This window comes from Gadus macrocephalus, chromosome 10, assembly GCF_031168955.1.
Source record: "Gadus macrocephalus chromosome 10, ASM3116895v1".
NCBI lineage: Eukaryota > Metazoa > Chordata > Actinopteri > Gadiformes > Gadidae > Gadus > Gadus macrocephalus.
The window spans coordinates 16,499,933-16,522,678 of NC_082391.1; the positions used below are offsets into that span (position 1 = coordinate 16,499,933).

Below are 22,746 nucleotides of genomic sequence, written 5' to 3' on the forward strand. Positions count from 1 at the left end.
GTCTGGCAGCTTGTGAATCGCTCTTGCAAAAATACCCACAGAAGCTACATTTATCAACTCTATTTACTTTTGCCTTCTGTTTGATATGTATTCTATGACTGGTTGTGAAAGCATATTTTAAATATATTCTATATAGAGAATCATATGCAAGGCTATGCTATTGTTTGACATGTTTTAGTTTTGTTTAAAAATCAGGATGTGATATCCATCAGTGATGGCTTTGCCCTTGGTTACCTAGTAACTCTCCATTTCCATTGGCGCGCGCGGGAATATTTAGCATAGACTGCGCCGCGCGCACCCGTGATGAAGCTCGTGCCGAAAGCGAGAGTCCGGGCAGGGGGATCAAACCGCGCGGGGACGGAGTAGTACATGCTCCCTCTTGGAAAGTAAACAGGACATATAGGCTGCTATTATAACACGTCGTAAGAGTGAAGATGGTGAAGATGATGAAGAATGTTTGCGCTGAAGGAGGTCATCCCGGAAAATACAAGCTATGGTAGATTATTATATTTGGACTATACCATACTAAAACTAAAAATTTACCCGGCGTTTTTAATTTTCAATAAGCAAGGAATGGCGAAATTTGCATCGGAACGAGGTAGGTGAGTCATCTGATATTCGCCTGGTTTTGGGGGAGAACATGAGATGGTTACATTTTGCTCGCTGAGAGACTTGGAGGATGCGGGGAAATGGGCACAGACTGTAGTCTATTAAAGGACTTTTTTCTCTCTCTTCTAAACCAAATAACATTTTTTTACCTTTAACATAACGCTGTAGTGCCGAAAGCCTACGGGAACTAGGATACTGAAGAAAAGATGATGCATGTTTAGACGTTTCCATGAAGTATATTCTGTAAGGGATGCGTTTGGGGGTGTTTCAATGCAAACCTTGATAACCCTTGCGTTGGGCATGGAGCTGTTTATTTTTGAACGATGGGCAAATTAAGAGGAGACTAAAGAAAATAGAAGCTACAGTGCTGTGATCCATGTTTATAGCGCTTGTTACTAACTCAAATACCTGTTATGCGCTTGATGGAGATGTGACGCGCAGATGCTCTCCTCCTATACCTCCTCAAAAAAAGCCTGATCGGCTGCTGCACGGACACGGCTGCGAGGAGCTCCAAATTGTATCTCCAGTGGATTATGTTAATTGAGGGTTTACAACGTTGTTAACTGGTTTGGAGCAGCACAGTATGTTCGGATCAGTATTCCGCACTTGCGTTCAAGTTTGAATGAAGACGGTCTGTGATGCATGGGAAAGGGTGCACGTTGGCGAAAGTCTGCGTCTGAGCTCCTTTACTGCAGCAGGGATGCCGATCTGAACGCGAGGGGAACACAAACTAAAGATCACATAGCTAGGCTAATCGTTTGGAATAGGGTGAATTGCAAGGAAATCGTGTTTTTTTTCCCCCTGCAAACAAAGTTATGGATAGGCCTTCCTATTCGATTTTTGGATTACTAGCATGATGGTCATGATTGGTAAACACCAAATAATTAACTTGTTGAATTCCAAAAAAATTAAAACAGAGGGGGTGGAAATGTGCATGCAATAGTTGTCATGGTGACTGGTTGAATAAGCGATGTGGCCTTGAAACCTGAGCATTTAGGAAGTTATCCAACCTTGTGTTTGGCATTCTTACAATGACTAAAAAGCAGCCCTTCAGGGGGCCTTGATATACCAGACACATAGCATTCATTGGTCGTTTGCATAAAACGTATCTATGAAATTTGATTATGATCCTTAGGATTTAGATTTGAGTTGCAGCCAAAACTGTGTTAATTTAACGCTGGTGTCCCTTCAGTGTAATGGCAGGGATTATGCATGTTATGGGTGCTACATTTGTCATTCAGTTCCTGTTCTAGTCCAGCAACTGGTTTTTCTCTTCCTTTGTTGCAAATTCAATTCTCCCCTCTTCTTTTGAAAGAGTTGTGTGTGTACACTGACACTCTAATGACATCCTTTGTGATGATAGTATTACTTTCTGTTTACAAAGTGTAATAGTTTAGCTGAGATACACAACATTGGCTCGATGTTTGACTGAACAATCTTTTTTTTCCCATGAATTTAGGGCATTTCACACACACACACACACACACACACACACACACACACACACACACACACACACACACACACACACACACACACACACACACACACACACACACACACACACACGCAAACTAAATACAAACACATAATACCCCCCTCCACACGCACACAGAGCAAACACATTCTCTAACCTCAAGGAAGATGAGAATGCAAACTAAGTGCATTGTCTGAAAGTATGTCAGTGCATAGTTCCACGGGACTACCTGTCTTTTGTAAAGGTCAGCTAAGTGCTGCCCTTACTGTGAATCTTCCTTTCTATGGCGGCCCTTCACTTCAAACCTCTATATTGATGGACCTTGCATTGCGGTTCATAGAGGTGTGTCTGCTTATGTGGTTCAAGAGTGCACCTGACCTTGTCTAAGGATATGCAAATTGATTTCCCACTACAGAAATCTACCGTATTGTACGTTTTCCGAATTTATTCAGGCGTAATATTTATGAACTCAACTTGGCATGTTTCAATAGCAGTAAAGGGGTGACATCAAGCATGATGGCTCACATGTTTAGGCCTCCATGACTCAACTGAGTACTACTCCAATGTGTTTTAGTACACATTGGTGGGGTTTCCCTATTTTTCAATGCAAGACAAATGATCAGTTAGCAACATGGGGCTGGTTCTTGCCACTTAAAGGTTAAATATTTCTCACTCCTGCAGGATTAACATAACGCCAGACTTAATGCTGAAACACTGTTGATACAAACCCATTCATGTCTTTGCCCTGTACGGTAACGACGCTCTATAAACGTTACATACCCTTCATATTCCTACCACGTTTATTTATCATTTATTTCCACGTCCATATCTAAGCCATATATGCATACAGGAGAGGTTTTGTTTGACTAGCAGAATGTTGTTTGGCCCCAGGCAGAGAGACATGCCTCAAGACTTTTCGCGTTTAGCATATCTAAATTTCTACATTTAGCATTGTTCATAGCCCAAAAACATCTCCCCTGACTAGCACACGTTTGCCTGCCAAAGACCAGAGTCGGTCTTGTGAACAAGATTCTGTTGGGTCCCACAATTTTAACTACAAAACAGATGTCACACAGCAAGCCCGGGCACACTGTCTGCCAAAAGTTATCATTTTATTATTAAATATTTAGTTATGATCAAATGATTCGATTACTCGTTATAAAAAAAAAAAAACTGATCTCAGAGGGAACCGGTAGGTGTACAAATAAAGGACAAGCCACACTATGCAGGAGCCATGGGGATCTATTCTGATTTTTTTTCCATTTTTAGAGGGAAGGAGTCGGCTTGAACATGCATCACATTGGGAGGGAGGCAGGTAAAGGAGAGGAGAGGAAGGGAAGAGTGGAGGTTGAGGAGAGTGCTGCTGCCATGGAAGGATAGTTAATCAGATGCCCAACTTTGCAGCTGAGCCCTTCTATGTGTGTTATATTCACCAGGATATCTACAGTATATATATAAATATAAAATGTACTTATCCATCTAACTTATCTATTTATCTATACACAGTAAATAATCCTACCCATGCTTACAAGAATATATATATTTTTATTCGGACCATTCATTAACAAGTCCCAAAGGATATTAAATTGTAGAAATATTGAATAAGGCAACATTTGCAATTGTATTTTTCCTGATAGAATTCTGTCAAATTGATAACAGGCTGGATTTGCCCTTTCCACTTGGAACAAATACAAGCATGTTGCATTCAAATTGGTCTGTGAAGGCCAGACCTTATTCCAACAAACATCCAGGCATCTAGTACTTTCCTCCACACTACTCATTTAATAAAACAAGTATACTCCTCTGTATTCAAGTGATCTATCAAATTATTCATATTCAAAATGTCTTAACTAATTTGTATCAGGATAAAAAGCTTCTGCCCCTACTTTGAGGCTGTCATCCTTCCTATTTATTTGTGTTGTTTTGAAATGTACACCTTAATCCAAGCGGCTCCAATTGCCTTTCATTCTCCCTAATCCACCCCGAAAAAATATGCAAACAAGTCCCAGGGAATCAAAGCCCGGGAATTGGGGGGATGAGTGTCATCGTCAAGATGTCATGGCTCAAGGCGTCGGACCAGGTCTTTACCCTGTTAGTCGTCTGGATCCTTATCCAGCCAAGCAATCACTATAAGCTCCCACATTTCCCATTTTGTCCTCCTCCTCGTTTCCCTAACGTGAGGTAAAGTATTGTTTGGGTCTGTCAGGATGCAGAGGCAACGGGGCCATCTAATTCATGGGGTAAATTAGTGGAGATAAGGCTCCAGGCAGTAGCCATGGCCTTCCATTGATCCCCTGAGGCAGGCTCTTAAGAAGCTTAGTAAAAGCCTGTCGTATGAAGACGTGACATGGAGCCGGCTAAATGGGCTGCGTTGGAGTGCCTTCCATCAACGTAGCATTCATATTTGGGTCACCGTCGTTCAGGCATTAATCCCATTCAATTTATTCGTTCTTGGTTTATTAATTCAACAACTTTAGGAAAATACTTGACCTGTCAGGTGGTTTGCGTACGAACGTGGGTATATCAGCAAAGCTTGGAAACAGCTGTGTGCCAGAGTGACAAAACACACTCATAAATTGTATGAGTGTGCTGTTTTGTAAGTCTGTGTGCCGGTGCCACAAAATCAATAATTCATGCTGGTTTACCCATTGTAAAAGACCATGGAAGAACTCTGCCAGAGTCAGTGGGTCGCACACACTGGGGAAACAATTAGAGGAGCAATTTTCAGCTACACATATCCCGCTTTCTTTTTGCTCTAGAGTCCAACCCGTGTGACTCTGCCATTGTTAAAAAATTAACAGATACAGACCACCGTTGCTTCAGATCGGACTACAAAAGGCCATGTCAGGTCCCTGTGATGTGTTTGGGTCCGTGTGAAGTGGAAAGCAGGGTGACTGATGGCCCACCAGTCTCATGGGTGTGTGTGAACGTCATAATGCTGACAGATTACAGATTTAAATATTTTAAACCTCATGGAGCGCATGCTGCTGGTGATGAAGGGAGTGGAAATGGCTGTAGTAATGCAGGCGATTAATAAAGATTCTCTCTCAGCACGGACACACACACATGCACGTTCTCTCCAAGCACGAGCACGCAGATGTACATCCACACAGGCCCTCACTCACACACACACACATGTTCACATACAAACACACAAACACACCCTTCTTACGCTGTGGGTCATGGCATAGTGCAGGCTGTGTTGGCCTTTAAATTTGAATCAATATGTATTATTTGACAGCTGCTTTTGTAGTTTTTTTTCTTTTCTGTTTTTCCCTTCTCATTCTATAATTTATACTGAGATCAATATAAATAAACATCCTTCTTTCCCACCGAACACACCCACACCCAAACAAATGCACTGGCACACAAACACACACACACACACACACACACACACACACACACACACACACACACACACACACACACACACACAACCCAGACACAAATTCTAGACATTCTCCTGAATATGTCCTTTTTATTATGAAATAATAGATTTAGATCAAGTCTAATCAACTCTGACATGGAGTTCAGCATCAATGTTGTGTTGTCAACAAACACACCTTGTTCATCAGAAGGTGATTTGTCACTTCAAATTATAAGAGTGTGTGTTTTTCCTCCACAATTTTGTGTCTCTGTGTCTATGTGGGTCTCTGTCATTCTGTTTGTCTGTATCCTAGAAGAATGCATCTAAGCGTGTAAAGGTCAAGCGAGTTATCTGCTATATTAGGACCTACATCATGCTTCCTATGTCATTGGCACTTGTCTCTTTTGAGAGCAAACATCACAGGTCTAGTGAATTACTTGATCTGACATTGATTGATCTGCTTTTTTGTGATAGGAGATAGAGATTGAAGAGTCAAGGGATATATAATATTCCAATTCCCACTCTCCTTTACTGGTTGCTATTCTGCTCCTGTAGCTCAAACTGCATAAGCAATTATTTTGCCAAAATTGTATTGCTTATGTTCAACAAAACGCTAAATCAGATGTAATATGTAGCATAATTGGCAAACAATATAATTGAAAAAACTTAGCAGTCTTCATTCTTTTACTCAAAAGCAATTTGTGCGGATACTTTTGAAATCCAGCCCAACCATTTTGCAAATTATTGTAGAGCTATAGTTTTGTATTTGCCCTATGATTGGGATTTTGATGCAAATATGGAGACCTACTCCTGGTTCCTAATGTCTATTTATAGCGCTTGCCAGTTTAGCAGGGGTTGCTGATAGCCTTTGAGGACAGAGAAATTCCTCCATCAAGCTCACAGCCCATCTGTGCCCGTGTTCCTCCCAAAAGGAGCTATCCTCCACAATTATAGCTTTTCCCCCAACGACACCATCATCATGCCATCACTCTGTCTGTGTAAGAACAGGCTCCAGGAAATTGACTTGATAGTAATCTGACAAAATTACCCGGAAAGGAAATTAGACTGGGGAATTTGGTCTGACATTGATTATGTTTTAAAGGAAAAATATCAGCTTGGTCTGGCCATCACCCTTTGGACTTAATGATACACAATTCATCCATTGATTATTTGATGTATGCCTTGACAATGCCAGGTCTGAGATCATTTTCTAAATAAAGTCGGTGTCAGGCCCTAATAGTGTCAGGTATCTTTAACTCACTACGGCTCATTACAGCGATTCAGATCTAGATTTACCTGCAAAACTGGGTCATTACAGAAATAGCCCGGTGGCTGACTCTCCCAAGATGGAAGCTCTGATGAATAGATGGCTCTTGGTCACCATCACAATGGCCAGTAGATGGAGTGGATGGAGAGATAAGATAGAGCGCCAAACCATTTCAGATGTTCTTTGTGTCTATAATGTGATATTTGATGGGTCCACTCAAACAAAGTTTTAACATTGAAGAGTTTGTCGGTGTGGATTCACACACAATGCCTTAGGCGTCTCATTTTTCTGATCCTTTAAGTAGCCTAGATTTGAGGATTGTCTAAATTACACTTTGTGCGCAAATTCCTAAGCACTATTTATTTTTAGGATGTAATGAAGATGTGGGCTGTGATTCGCCATGGAATAAAAAGCGTCTGTTTCACAATTCACAACGCAACACAAACAAGTAATTCATTATGAAATATATTGTATCCCGTAAATTAAGTGTTGTTTTCATTACCGCTTTGGTTTTGGTTATAATCACATCATATAATCGTACGTATGCGTTGGCAGGTTCAGGTTTGGGGGCTGGCGGAGACTTTAGAGGGTCTAATTCCCCTTGGGTTCCCTTTGGTAGATGGACCCACTGCGGATTCCATCTGGGTTAAAGTGCAGGTGTTGAATGACATAATGGTGGGCAGTTCAGTCGTGCAGCTGAAGGATACTGTTGGATGGAAACACTTCTCTGGAGTAGCGGGAAACAGTGAGGGGATCAAAGAGGGATAAGAGAGAGGACAGGAGGAAGGAGAGAGACTGAAAAGAAACAAGAGGGAAATGGTTAGGTTGAAGAAAGGTAAGCCAGGATAAGACTTTTGACAAGCAAGCTCTAGGCTGAAGAAAGCCAGTCAAACAAAAGTCTGCCAAATTTGTTTTATTCATGCTGTGGACACCCGCTGCTTTTACAGCGACAGACAAACAGGAATAATACAAAGGATACCAAATTTAACGGTTTAGAAGGGTTTTTATTATGAATAGTTTGGCCCTCCTATCGTGCGTTTTATCAGACAGTTTTGATTGAGTCAGAACTCTGTGGCTGTCTGAAAATTACTAAATGATTCAACATCTTTTGACACCCCTGAAATTACTGCTATTCCCATTTCATATTCTCTTTAATCACACGCTCATTCAATTCCAACCTGCTTTGCACACATTGCCCGCCCTCCAAATTTACCCACAACCTCAGCTCCAAACCAAACAGTGCCCAGAAGAATAGGCTTAATAGTTACATATTTAGCTTAGCCAGTGCATGCATTATCTAATGCGACAATTATTTGTATTTGTCAGTGTAGACTAGCAGTTTGCAAATACCGGTTACTGAATTCAGATTAAGTGAATCTGCGCGGTTGGAATGACCTATTTATATTTAAGTGTATGTCCATTATAAATAATAACCATCTCGCTTGTTGATAGTATTGAATAATGATCTTACAGTCTGCATAGAAATACTGTAGGTGTAATAGTGTCCGCATACACAAAAATGATCAACTAAAGGCCAGAGATTATTTTTGCAAGACCAGCTGTTTGGGGGGGAGAAAAAATAATCCTAGGGGAAAGTCATTAATTGCACATCCCTTCCACCCACCTTCTCAAACCAACTTACTCCTTTGGGTTACTTCTAATGATACCCTTATAATGAAGTCTACTGATCCGTGATCAGTGTGAAAAAACAAATCCACGGCTCACGGCTGACCTCATAGAGCTGTGTCTCCGCTTTTAGGTTTCCCACTGTGCTTTCTGAGAGAGGAAGTGCTGGAGCTTGAATCGTTAACACTATCACTTATGATGCCAGAAATGTGATATATTTCCCTCGGGAGACAGCTCTGTCTCTGTGGCCCACTTTTCCCCTCTCACACGCTTGGTTTGCTGTATGGAATTGAAAGGGAGAGAAAAAAAACAAAACTGCCCCATGTAAAGCGAGGTCCGGTCCCCTCTCCATCAGCAGCAGATCACCATGGCAGTTTCCGTCCTGTGACGTTCCGTCTGCGCTATGTGATTCTCTGACATTGAATGATGCCTCAAAGTGTCTTTCACTGGGACCCTTCATTTTTTGGCCTCTAATAAAAGTTACAACCCTATACCCCTCTCTAAATACAACATTGCTAAAGATTAAAGCAAACGGACCAGTAGAGCAAGGATTTGGTGTCGAAAGGCCAATAGATGATATTTATGTAATCTTAGCGCACCAGGGCTGAGGGTTTAAGCATCAGACAGAGAGAGAGAGAGAGAGAGAGAGAGAGAGAGAGAGAGAGAGAGAGAGAGAGAGAGAGAGAGAGAGAGAGAGAGAGAGAGGCCCAAGGACAGTTGCATGTTCTCAGAATTCCTGCCTGCCTGGTGCTGAGAGTTAAGACGAGCAGTTTTGCAATAAAACAAAGCCCATCTCATTTATCTGACCTGCCCGCACAACCTCTGGTACCACATGCTCACAACGATTGCCACTCTTCAGGCATGGATTGCCACAGTTATTGATAGGGTGAGAAAAAAAAACAATACACCAAGGGGGACTGAACTGAAAATAATATGCCCCATGAATTGTGGCAGTGTGCTGCATTTGGCATTGAGATATTGTCCGTAGTTAAATGAAAATTGTCAAATATATGTATTGTTTTTCAAGGATTTTGCCCTCTTTCCGAATTTGTGTTATATTACTATGGTAGCATCAATAGTTTATGGATTCCAAGTCAAACCATGTTTTTGGTGATAATTTGTATCCTCCTGGGACACAGACATAGTCCCTGTGGGCTGGTAGACAGCCTGCTTGAAAACAATGAAAAGAAGCCCCCTTTCATCATTTGATCCGACTAACTTAATCCTGCACAGAGGTTGATCTCATCTTCTCCAGAAAAGCCCTCATTTTTATCAAACACATGGATGTCCTTTGTAGAGGGTGTCTGCATACAAAGTGAGATGTTAATCTACGTCGACCAAGAATGACGCCACCTACTGTAAACACATGCAGGTTTTGACCGCAGATTGTAAATAATATGGACGTATAATCTGTGATATCACCCATCGGTTGTTGTATGACCGCTATGAGGGTATAGGTTTGCGTTTTACAAAGCAGTGCCATTGGTTGCAACCAGCAATAGCAACAATCATTATTTGGCACAGTGTACTCCAGGGTGGGACTTGAATAACTGCCTTGCTATGTGGAAAACTATATCTATGTACACATATATATATATATATATATATATATACATACATATATGTGTATATGTACCAAGAAGCCCCTCAAGGCCGTTAGAGGAACTATGTGCTAGTGTTTACCGCCTGAGATTGCAAACAGTCAGTCTTGAAACCAATGGTTTAGAACCATGTCTTAAATTTACCACAAGAAAGACGACAATAACTATAATGGGTTTTTAGTACGTTTGAGTACGTTTGCAAGTACATTTGAGTATGTTTGCAAAGTGTGAGTCTTGCATAACTGAGGAGATAAGTGAAGGATCGGTATGCTAATTAGTTTTGCTTTCTAGAGACTTGTGAAGGCTTTATATGTATCCTAATAATATCTGTACATTGACTAAGCTTTTCATTTTCCTCCCATGATTCTCCCCTGCATTCTGCCTCTCACGGCTCATAAAATGTGTGAACATCAACACACCGACACACTCTCACAGCAATACACAGGAACAACATTTTCGGCATGTTCTGCCAAGGATAACTAGTGTTTCTGCTTACTGCACCGGTAATGACTCGCAGTCATTACATAACTTACTTTTTTCCGGATGAGGGGCCGCAGTTTTGTGTCTTTCAGAATTATGGGAAACCTTATAGGCATATTCTTTAATGAGAAGCACTTCCATTGTCCTGCCCTGCAAAGGAACGCAAAGGCCATCAAACACGAAACAACACGCTTGTTTTAAATGTTTTAGTCTTGTAATTACATGCAGGGGTGAAACAAACGTAATACTCTCTTCAATCTCTGTGGCCTCTGCATGTGGCACTCGTATCGACACCACTTAGGCACAGAGGAATAATTCTCCAAGAGTCACTGTTTAAGGCATGCGAGGGATATCAACAGCTAAATGCAATAAAAAGAAATCCTCCAATTGCTTTTGAAGTAACAAGATTTGATCCCCACGCACCGCGCAATTCAATCCTGCATATTCTGTGTTGTTGTATTATTCCGTTCGTCATTGTGTTAATGAAAAGAAATATTCATAGTATTCATATTTTTCTTGGAGAAAAACGTAGTGGCAAAAAAACAAAACACTCAACCTTTCTCCCCCTCAAACACTCACTATCTCTCTCTCTCATCTTCTTTCTTTTCTTCTCTCACACACAAACACACACACAGACACACACACACACACAAACACACACACACACACACACACACACACACACACACACACACACACACACACACACACACACACACACACACACACACACACACACACACACACACACACAGACACACACCAATGTTTGAGTACCAGCAGTGCGTAAACAGTAAAAAATGAGTACTATTGTGTGTTCACGGGTGTGAATTCTTTTTTCGGCGCGGTGCATATATAGAACGGGCAGATAGTTGCGAGTCGCTCCTGTGTGCAGTGTGTCGGGAGAGGGGAGGCTGGGAGACACCCCAAGCCAGATCTGCCTCCAGGGTTGGGGCATGGCCTACTTCTAAGCATCATTACTGCATCCTCTCCTCCTTTGGTTATAAGTAAACAAATGGGATGTAAACACATTCTCCCAGTTGTTTGCCTTGTAATGGGCTTGAACAGATTTTTTTTTTTTACAAACCAATTCAAATTAAATTCATTGGTGTACATAGGCGTATATTTAATGGACTAGATCAGGGTTTATGGGGAAGAGGGTTTTAACAAAAGTGGTAACCCCCAATATGTGGCGCCTGGCTGTTTAACCTTAATCGCCCTCACCGGACCCCTGTGTGTACTATGCGTGATTGGTACCGTCGTGGTCCCCTCTTCTTCCCTGGTCATTATAATTCCTCTGTGTGTGAATAATGTTCTGCAAGAGACATTCTTAAGTGCAATGTCTAGGACTCGGGTGTCAGCAATAATACCAGGATAGCCTCACCTCCATTGCCCTCCTCTGTGTGCAATGGCACGGGGGATATTATAGCATTATAAGCCCTTGAATTATAGCAATATCGTTAGCTCAATGTCAGCAAATAGGTGAATGTGTTTTCAGGGGTATCGTCATATTTCTGCTGGAACTTTTTTCTTTTAACAGGTTTTAGTGCTAAATATCTGTTAATGAATAAATAACGTTTCATTGAGTCACCTTGATAGACATGCTCCGAAGCACACGTGAATGGACACTGCACCTTTTTTAAAAAGAGACTCACATACTTCCAATTATAATTTTTTTCATCATAGCCTTGTAATATAAATAAGGAATTATGTTAAATGGATCATCTGTGTGAGTCCTCTTGGGACGCTGAAAAAAGACCAACAAGTACAATGACAAGAGATGCATTACCTAATAGATTTGGCAGAAATACAGAGTTCAGGGCAGTCTGATAAAGCTGGGTTACAGTACTTTAATCAATCACTAAGAACACAAGCCAATTTAGGAAGAAGCCTGACATTCCAGATAGGCTTTCAGACAGGATTAGAAATACTGAATGGAGAGCAAACGCATCTGCCAAAGCAGGCCATGTGGACGTCAGGGGCACAGCGTTCCTCCCTGGTTGTCGGAAAATGGGGTTCTGGTCAAAACTCCTCCCCCCCCTCCCCACATCACCACCCAGTCCCCCGTAATTTGTTCCTGGGCACCTTCCAGTTCTATACACCTGCGATGAGCGTCGATAACCAGACACGGATGCTTCTGTTGTTTACTTTCTCCCTTTGGAATTGGGTCCTTGGCATTTAAGGAGTCCCGTGGAGCACATCATTATCGGGGCTCTCTGCAGTGATTCATCACATCTGCAACACGCAGTCTGGTCTGCTGTGTGAGACGCTTGGCGCCCTATAGAACAACACTGTGAGAGTGATCCTTCTCACTGCTCCTTTTTTTTCACGATAGTCTGCGGTGGTTGCCTTGCCTCTTTAATTTTTGTTGCCATCTCCCTGTCTGACCAGCGTCCACCAAACTCGCTCCATCTTGTTTGTCTCTAATACCGTCAAGCCATTTTCGGTTGAATGTATTTATTTCAGATAAGCCATTTCCTGGAGCTTTAGGGCTCCCTGTAGTAAAAGCCTTGCCCTAAGCTCCCGCTGCAGTCTTACCATGACCAGAATCAATGGGGATGGCAGCCAGGGTTTCTGATGGTGCCAGATAAGGGGATGGTTCAACTGTACTGATTGATATCAGTTCACTAATCCCCCTACATCTCTTCTAAATCCACCTGGCTGTTGCTCCAAATAGGGCTTTAATGGGGTGAATTACCATTGATATGCGAAATGCCGGACCCTGCCTTTTTCCCCCGTCTTAGAGTACCATTCTGATTGGACATTTTAAAGTAAATAAGCTGCTAATTATATTCACCCTATTATTTTTTATTTGAAAAATAACATGCTCTATTTCACTTTCTCATTAAATCCAAATCGGACAACAAAAATCCCACTCATAATTCATTGGACCACAAGCAAACAAGGTTGCACTCGTGTCAAATGCCAAGCCCTGCATACAGAACCCCATACTCATTGGAATGATTATAAAGCGGTAATATTTTTTCCGATAGGGAGTACAGATTGTTACTGACTCGTGGGTTCTGCATGTTACGAGTGCATTTGCATCTTTAGTCTTTAGTATTTTCGACCGATGGTGAAGGTCAGTGGCTCATTAGCGTCGTAGCATCTATTGGGATGCTGTGATATACATAGCAATCATGTGTGGCGTGTTGCCAGGGCCATCTAAACATTGGTGCCTCTTGATCAGGGTTGACCTATAGTTAAAAGCTCATCGTCATTGGATTGAGGCTCGCGAACTTCATTATGTCCCCCTATGACTCAAGGCATGTTTTCGAGTGTAATTTCCTCAGTTAACTCATGTCATTAAGTGGCAAAACTAAACCCTATCCTTTGTGGGAATAGGTCCCTCACCGTAATGCTCATGAATGAATTATGTGTTTTTTTTGTGTGTGTTCTTTTCATAAAAAATGGATGCCATGGGTTTCACTGTGTCAAGTGCACTCATGTACATCTCTGCTTTCAGCGGCGTATTCAGAAATCCTCCCTGTCACACAACAATACACTTTGGCAACTCTCACTTCTCTGCGACTACAGCTGACATTTGCATGTAAATAGCGTCATTCTGCTTCTGTGCTTTTGCCATTTCTGATACTCCAAGCCGCCGAGGACCTATTAAAGAAATGTCTAAATAATTTAATGGGTTTGTGTTTGTTTTCCTACTATCCGTGTCCATGTAAATCAATTTGTATGTAAGAAAATTACAAGTCGGTACAATTTATGTAAATTTGACATATTTTGATACTGGAAACTTTTTGATATTTCATATGGTACTTTATGATACAGTCTCCTTACGAGAGGGAAATTGTAGGATATTATTCCGTTCAGAAGAATACACAAAAGCATGCTGTTGATAGAAAGGCAGAACCTAGCTGTTTTCTGAACATAGAAAATCATTATGTGCAATTCTAGAAATATGAAAGAGCTTCATGCTGCTCACTCAGTCGCATTACTATTAGCATCTGGGTCAATCATTTTAAATGTTGAACAAAGTGCAAGTTCTATTTATTTTACAGTATCTTTCCAGGATGATGGTAAAATGCCAGAAAGACATAATTATCTAGATAAATGTTACAAAATGCAAGCCTTTCAAGATTTGATAGTCAAGATTTTCTTAATGTATAATACTGTGTCAAACTAGAGCAGTTTAATTAGTTTGCAAAATAGTTATCCATCTGTGGCAATAGCGATCCATTATCCTAATGCAATAGTATAGGAAATTTCAACTAATTAATTATTTTACATAGTCTAATTTGTGTGTGCACCAGCAAATATATATATTTTTATAATTTTTAATACACTGCATTCTTTTCTGATCCACCTCATTTAAATCATTTAAAGTACATACGATTGCTTTGCTACACTCAAAGATATTGATAATTGGGTTATTTGGTCAACACATTGAAATAGTACTTCCGAATAGCTTGTCTATAAATACAGTGGGTTGCAATTTCCCCAAAGAAACAGTCCAACTACTTAGACTGATTCTCAAATAATAATTTGTAATTGGATTAATGTAACAATAGTAAACCCCTAATCTGCCTAATTTATTTAATGGAACTGCTAATTGAGTTCCTGACCCTTTCATGGTAAGTAGTTTTCTTCGGAACATTTCGGAGGGATTTTTAACTTAATTCCAGCTATGCCGTCTTTCATCGGCTACCTTTAAATGACCAGTGTAACCTAGATCTTTAAGAAGAACAACTATCCTAAGTGTGAGCCTAAAATGTTTGAAAAGAAAAGGAGATAAAAGGCAGAACTGAAAGATGGCTTTGCACATGACTGTCAAGGAATGTACTAACAGACCTTTGATCTGCTACTCATTTGTGAGATAATTCCACTTCCGACTTTTTTGAATCACTGCTGTTTCACTTTGTCAATATTTGGTTCAAATTACGCCCCATAAAGAAAACAAGACCAAAATATTAACTTAGTACAAAGCATAGTACAAAAGTTGATCATTCATAGTAAGTCATTATCATTAATGTCTCATGAATACAGGAACTGGTTATTTTTCTCTTTGTCCTCTCCATTCCCCCATCTATTTCCTGTTTCTGTTCCTCTGTCCCCTTTTTTAAAGGTCAGTTCGGCAGGCGAGGGAAAAGGATAGGAAATACGGAAATGGGTTGATCCTTGGCAAGCTTTATCAACTTAAGTTGTGTGACCTATTACGAAAGGCCCCTTTGCAACAACCCAGTCACGGTATAGAAAAACAGCATTTCTTTGTTGACATAAAACAGAGCCAGTGCTCGCCAAAAATAAAACAACCGTCGTTTTTTATTTCCTGTCCCGCGTTGACGCTCACGCTTTAAGACTACACAAAGCCGTGCCGCTTTGCTAGGTTGCTTTCAAACACGAATGCCAACGGTTTACCGCATGAGAACCAAGCCCACCCTGATAAACGGCATCTGAGGGAACACACTTAATGAGCCTGCCATTTGTGAAGCTTTAATGTGTTTACATATGGTTTGATTAGAGACAGACCTGATACCCGGCCCTGTGGTTCCTGAAAGCATCCCCGTGGGCCACTTGAGTGATTACTCACTTTGAATATTGTTCTGTATGTGTCTCTACTGGGAGCCGCTCTGTGGTGGATCAATAGGCGCCGAGATGATGAGCCACGTGGAGGAACGTCCCTATTTCATTTTACAGATGCAAGCTCTGCGGTATTTCTCCCACAATAGTGTCTCTTTTGCTTTAATGTCTCCTCGCAGTGTGCTACTGGAGACGGTGAATGTGGCCGATCTCAGCCAAGCACCTAGTCTCGTCACCAGACCGCGAGGCTGTGCAGGGGCTGTCTGTCTGCCTGTTCCCTCAGCCTCACGTACATCCCCCGCGGAATCTCTTCACTGCAATTTTCAGTCAGAAAGTGCAGTGAGTTTTGAAATAAAATTCAAACGGCGTAAGCAGTTGTCGGTGTGTGTCGGGGTGTGTGGGGGCTCCCCGTTACTCGCACGGTGCAGCCGTGGAATTCGCCTCCCTGGAATTCGCCTGCGCACTCCCCTCACCTGGATCGTGTCTTTGTTTCAGAATGCCAAATTGCCCCTCCCTGTGTGCCGGCTTGGCCGTTTTTTGGCTGGGACTGGAGCTGCTCTCCACGGGTGGGGGGGGGGGGGGGGGGGGGGAGAGACATGGTATGGGGGAAGATGTAAAGCGTTGCAGGAAGCCCTCGGCCGCCCACGCCATCGCAGCTCACCGGCTCCTCTCTGCTTCATTTACAAACGTGTCAGCATCAGTATGGTGATTAGTAGCCAGACTGTGCAGCCTCTTTGTCCTTGATATGATGCCAAATCTCCCAAGTAATAATGACTGCAAATGTACCATGTCTGAGAGGCGAGGCATAGGAGAAGAAAGAGAGCCCGTAAGAGAGATCGAAAGAGAGAGAAGGGGAGGGAGACAAGTTTATAATTCTTGAAGGGGAACTGGAGAACCCTGGCGCAGCGGGCTTCTTTAATGCCATTGTTTCATTTGGACATTAATGCGAAATAGTGTTTTTGCAACATGCCAATCTCCTTGATTTAATATGGCGTGTTGTTGTCCGTCAAGCCCAGCAGCTTATACAAAGAGCACGCCTGGGAGAGCAGATTTTGAGTGTTGTGTACATTCATTATTGATTCTGTTGCCGTTGAAATCCATGTTTGCCCGTTGAAAATGAACACGTGCAAGCAGACCGATACAGATAGATCTTACACGAGATCGGTACACCCCCTTCATGGCATTATCTTGTCTAACTGAAGATCCCTCGATTGGATTTTTTTTTTTTTTAATCGGCGCTTTAATGAGTTTCCAGGGGTACATTGGTCTCCAGAGGTCACTGTGCCAGTTCCATTATTGTTTCGAACCACGTTCAGCATTCACTATGCTATATTTGACTTTACTCCTAGTCCTGATGCTTTTCCAGGTCAAAATGTCTCACTGCATTTTCGAATCTGAAGTTCTGGAGAACAAATGCAGTGTTATAAACGCATTTTAATTTTCACACTCTCACACATGCATACACATACACCCCGCTAGCTACTGTAATAACAGCGCAGTATGAATCAGAAGCTCAATCCACAAAGCTGCTTCTTTATCAGTGTCTATTCAGCCTCTCTCCAAGGGATATTCTGGCATAAGCGAACATTTGGCTGTATGCTCAGACTTTTATGCAATGCAGAGATCTCTCCCCTATAAGAGGACAAAGCGTCTTCTACATTAACTGTACACAACGGCGTCGGGATTAGAGGACAGAGGAACGACGCATGCATATTTTCCAAATATGTTTCCATGCACTATGTATATGAATAAAGATATACATTCATCTATATATATTTGAGTATTTAAGGCTATATTGAGTGGACCACGCTCAACAGTCAGTCCCTTTTAGAATGAAAATGTATGTATTTAGTTAAGGGAAAAAGTACAATGGAGAGGAGGGCGGTTAAACAGCGTACACTCGAAGGAATGCCGTTGAGCATTAAAGGCTAATGCCCCCATTAGAGTCAACACAGCATCTCTCCCTCCCCAGTTGTATTTATTACGGCCTGCAAGGCCAAGTTGATGAGGCGATCAATATTTCTGGGATGATGAGGGAGAAGTCATACAATTTTATCTCTCTCCCCTCTGTCCCCTCTCTCTCTCGCTCTCTCTCTCTCCCCATCCACACACACACACATAACACTCACTCCAGCTCTCCTTTGGCAGTGCTTCAGCAGGTGGAGAGAGCTCCAAAAGTAGAGAGGACCTCTGAGATGAGGCTGAGAGAGAGAGAGCGAGCGAGGGAGAGAGAGAGAGAGTGATGAAGTCCTCTGTGCGCGCGGCGTCCTCTAAACACACACACTTCATCACAATGCCCCGCGTCCTTGCTGTGTGTCCTGATTAAAAAGTTTGACCCGATGTCTTCCATCCGTGCGAGAATTAGTGTTATCTCTCCCAACACCGCACGGTACAGCCTTGAATGGGCAAAAAAATCACTTCAGGGTAACCAGCGGTCCAGTAATGGTAGGCTACCGGCTTTGAACATGTCGGTTGAGGGCACGGTAAAAGGAGGAGATTCCCGGGTGTTTTCCCAGAGTATCGCTGGAAACCTCGATTTGGGGGAAGAAAAGGGCTTAATCTGACTTGGCTAAGGTTCGACAGGCTTTGCTAGTTGTAGCCCCCTACTATGTATGCCTTTAATGTAAGTACCCAGATTAGACCTGAAGGACTTTCCCGCCGTTATCGCCTAGCAGGTGCTTTTGAGAAGATGTGGGGGGGTGAAGGGGGTGTTAGGGGGTGCTCACGGTGCTCAAGGCTCTCCAAGCCGAATCGTCCACAACATACTTGCGGCTGCCACAATAAACCATAGAAGGAGAACATCGAGCTGCGCTGGTGTGTCTCCGGAGTGCGTACATTCTACGAATGTTTGCGAGGGATTCGGGGTTAGAATCCCTGAGGACGCATTTTTCCCGCCTCCTGCTGATCAACATTGGCAGCAGATGGAAGCCGCCACCCAGCGATAGCGGCACCTCTAGCCAGGAACGCCGGGATTGCTTTCTCCAGAGTGGATAGCGGTACTCCTGCAGCCGTGGTTTTCGAGACATGATAAATCATTTACACAGTCATTTTGGAATGCAATATCCCCCCTCTACTAAATGTTTGGGGTCCCCTCTCCATTGTTATTGCAACAACTGGTGCGGTAAGCACGGAGGACGACTAAAAGGTGGGGCAAGAGGTGGCGGGGATAGGGGGTAAGGGGGGGGGTGGTAGGGCTTTAAGCCACAGAAATATAAAATGTATCAGGCAGGGGGTGGAAGAAGAAGAAGAGTCTGTGGCGACTCCTGGCCGACTGGGTACAGTGGGTTATTACTGGACGCAGCACCTTCTAGTTGTACCTATACTGCTCTCCCCCTCCCCTCCCCTCCCCTCACCTCCCCTCCCCTTGTCTCCCCCCTGAGAATATGTTCTCACTAACACAAGGTAAAGATAAAAATACATTCATGCCTGTAGTTGTGCACGCAGAAGGGCACGTGGGCAATACATGAAACGCGACATAAACACGTTAAGATGAGGCGTGTATCTTTGCACCGTGTTTCATGTTGTTGTGTGCAGCGCCGGCTGGAAATGATCTGCATACAAACAGCCTCTCCTCTTTTTATTCATTGCATAGTAAATCTCACACACTGTAAATGGTATGACAGATTAATCTATGTGTGCTCGGTAATATTCCTGCGTGTGCTTGGTTATGAATTTCCCTAGCTGAAACACCATTAGCATCAAAAAGCACAGACTACCCTGATGTTCAATAAAGGCGAGGAAAGACCTTGATTATGGGAATTGATCTTACCATTAAAGTTATCTCTTTTTTTGGGTGTTACGATGATAAAGGGCCCCTTCATTCAATAAAAAATTTGTTACTGCAAATGGGGGCAAACTAGCGGTCTGTCAAAGGAATGGACTGTCAGAGAATTGCCATTAATTTAGCTGTCCTCTTTCATTGCAGAACTGGACAAACCATCGGACGAGAGGAAAGAAGACACTGAATGAAGACCTGGCTGGCGGGAAGGAGCGGCAGACGTGTGACAAGTCTTTTTTTTTTCCTTTTTCCTTTTTTTTAAGCCGTTGTGCTCCAGTATTGCGGCTAATGAGATCGTCTTAGGAGGGGGGTGGCTGGACCACAGTACTGTCTGAAGGGAAGGAAACGAGAGGGGGGAAGGCCTGCGTTTTTTGCGAGGGAGCCCCAGCGTGTATGTTTGTAATTTACAGTTGCGCTCGCTCACAGGGACCATGTGGTTTACACTGAGGAGAAGCCATCTCCCCTCACAGGACTGGCAAGGTGCCCGCGGCTGGACCAGTCTCAATGCGACAGTGTCCTTGTGGATATTAACTTTCTGCTGGTTCTCCGGGGCCACGCGAGGACAAAACTACCACCCCACCGTGAACACGCAGTATGGGAAACTGCGGGGGGTGAGGGTGGCCCTGCCTAGCGAGATCCTGGGGCCTGTGGACCAATATCTGGGGGTGCCATATGCTGCCTCCCCGGTGGGGGAGAAGCGCTTCTTGCCCCCCGAGCCCCCTTCCTCCTGGTCCGGGATCAAGAACGCCACACACTTCGCCCCCGTCTGCCCGCAAAACATTCACAACGCAGTGCCAGAGATCATGATGCCCATATGGTTCACCTTTAACCTGGATATAGTTGCCACGTATATACAGGATCAAAACGAAGACTGCCTGTATCTCAACATCTATGTTCCCACTGAGGATGGTGAGTGTGTCAAGGTCACAGGAAAACAAATCTACTTCTTCTTCTGTCTCTTCTACCTCTATCTCTCTCTCTGTCTGGATTCCTACTCTCCACTAAGACCTTTGTGTTACTCTCCGTATTGTGTGCAGCGCATGACGTGTTGTCTGGCGCATGCTGTGTCAATGTCCGCCATCTCAGTCTCCCATCTTGACTTGATCTTCTTCTCATCACCTCTCCCCCCTTCCATGCCACTGTTAAAGGTTCCTCTTTTGTGTATACACCAGGCCAAAAGTAGCACAAACAAAACAACCCAGAAATGATTGAGACAGCAAAAGAGGTCCTATCCGACAAGGAAAAGATTGGATCTAGTGTAGTGATCTCGGTGCACCGCCCTTCCCTCGCTGTCTTGACTGTTCTGGGGTAATTAGCCATTAGTAGCCTGCCTCATTAGTGAATGATCTAACGCAGGTTTGGTGAAATGTTCTATCTGGTACATGAGAGGCCCGTGGCATTAGCCTGACCTATGTAAGACCCCTTACTTTCTTTGCTTCTGCCAGTCTAAGCACTAGGCTAAATTCGGCAAAGTTTGATACTTGAAAGATACTTGCAAAAGGCAAATATGAACTAGCCTTCACTGAGACTCAAGAGCTTTGCTAAAAGTTTCATATTTACTAACCAACTCTATTATGTTTGAACTCCCACACAGCAAGATCAGCATAAAGTCTTACGGTTTCTAAAAATGAATATCTGGACCATCCTGATATCACTCCATTTCAATTTGAATGGCAGAACTCTGGTAACACTGGCAATGCATAGAGACTGTTTCTTGCTACTGTGTTGTGTGGTTGTAATGGGTCTTATATAGAAGTGCATGTGAATATGGGCTTCGAGTGTCCCAGAATGCAGCAAATTCATTCCACAATCAATGGAATATTTCTGCAGCAGCACCCAAAGTTACTTTGTCAACAGGTCTTGTTGATAACTCTGATGGGGAGGGAAGGGGAGAGTGGGCACAGGCGTATCAAACGCTCTGGTGTAATCAGTAAGTTGTTGCATGTCAACTGCGGTCTTTTTCAGAGTCTCCTGTTATTTTGTAGTTCTTTCATTCACTTTACAGTCAAAAGGATATCCAAGGAATGTGCCAGGAAACCCAACAAGAAAATGTGTAGAAAAGGAGGTATGTAAAAAAAAAACGCAACACGGAGAGAAAATTGAAAGAGTGAAAGAAAAGAGCAGAGTGGTTGGTCTGTCCACACAAAGCCCATCAAGATTTCCCCAGCAATCAACTCTGGAACCAAAGTGCCTGTTTCAATGAAGATGGGACTTGGATTAACTTAGATATATTGGTGGCTGTGTGTGAGCGGAGCAAATGCGTGGCAGTGCATGCTTTGGTGCAGTAAACTTTGCTATGACTACATCTATAGCAAAGTGAGCAAAAGCTGCTACCTAAATTACTATGTATACAAGGAAGACAGTGTTATGTCTTAAGAATGATATGTGTATTTTATTGTTTAACTGTTTTGAATTTGGGGGATTTCTTTTGTGCAGGGTTTTTCATTCTGTTTTATGCTAAGGTGGCATACATTAGCCATTGATTGATTCAAAAGCAGGATTGCCTCTTTTAAGTGCTCGAGCATAAAACCCTAGCACTTTAGAACTTTGGTCATGTTTCAGGATGATCCGACAGCACTTAAGACACCAGTTTATTGAAAGTATTTGTCAAATTTGACAATGGGAAGTATTCTTGCCTCTGCCGTTGATTAAATTCACGCTACGAATGTCGACAGCCATTTCTCAACATTTGCATTCACGTTGTACAATGAGCGAGTCGTGTTTTCGGGCACGGCAGCTTTAATTTAAATTCAGCTCGTAATTCAACACTTTAGAGAGACACGGTTCAATTTTATTTGGCGTCAAGTTAATGCTTAGTGTTAATAACAACACATGGCCGGATTTCGTGTGCTACCCACAGGTATTGGAGCACCTGACGAGTAGCCTTAAGACGCTGGGTTTTATCAGTGAGACCTCAGCTGTTGATTTCCATGGGGGCAGAAGGCTTCTATTGGCCTGACTCTGTGAGTCTGCACACTCGGCTTTCGTAAACCAATTTGGTTT

The 22,746-nt window shown here is 42.8% G+C and overlaps 1 protein-coding gene across 3 annotated transcripts in view; it reads left to right on the forward strand.

Moving 5' to 3' along the window:
* The first annotated feature begins 304 nt into the window (after positions 1-304).
* The window catches only part of LOC132465923 (neuroligin-3-like), a 39,775-nt gene continuing 17,333 nt past the window's right edge, over positions 305-22,746 (forward strand). The window contains exons 1-3 of one of the 3 annotated variants that reach the window (XM_060062843.1): positions 305-602; positions 19,891-20,652; positions 21,749-21,808. In XM_060062843.1, the coding sequence (XP_059918826.1) occupies positions 20,175-20,652; positions 21,749-21,808 (538 nt within the window). In that variant the 5' untranslated portion in view covers positions 305-602; positions 19,891-20,174. The remainder of the gene's footprint in view (positions 603-19,890; positions 20,653-21,748; positions 21,809-22,746) is intronic. The other 2 variants (XM_060062842.1, XM_060062844.1) reach the window with 2 other exon arrangements.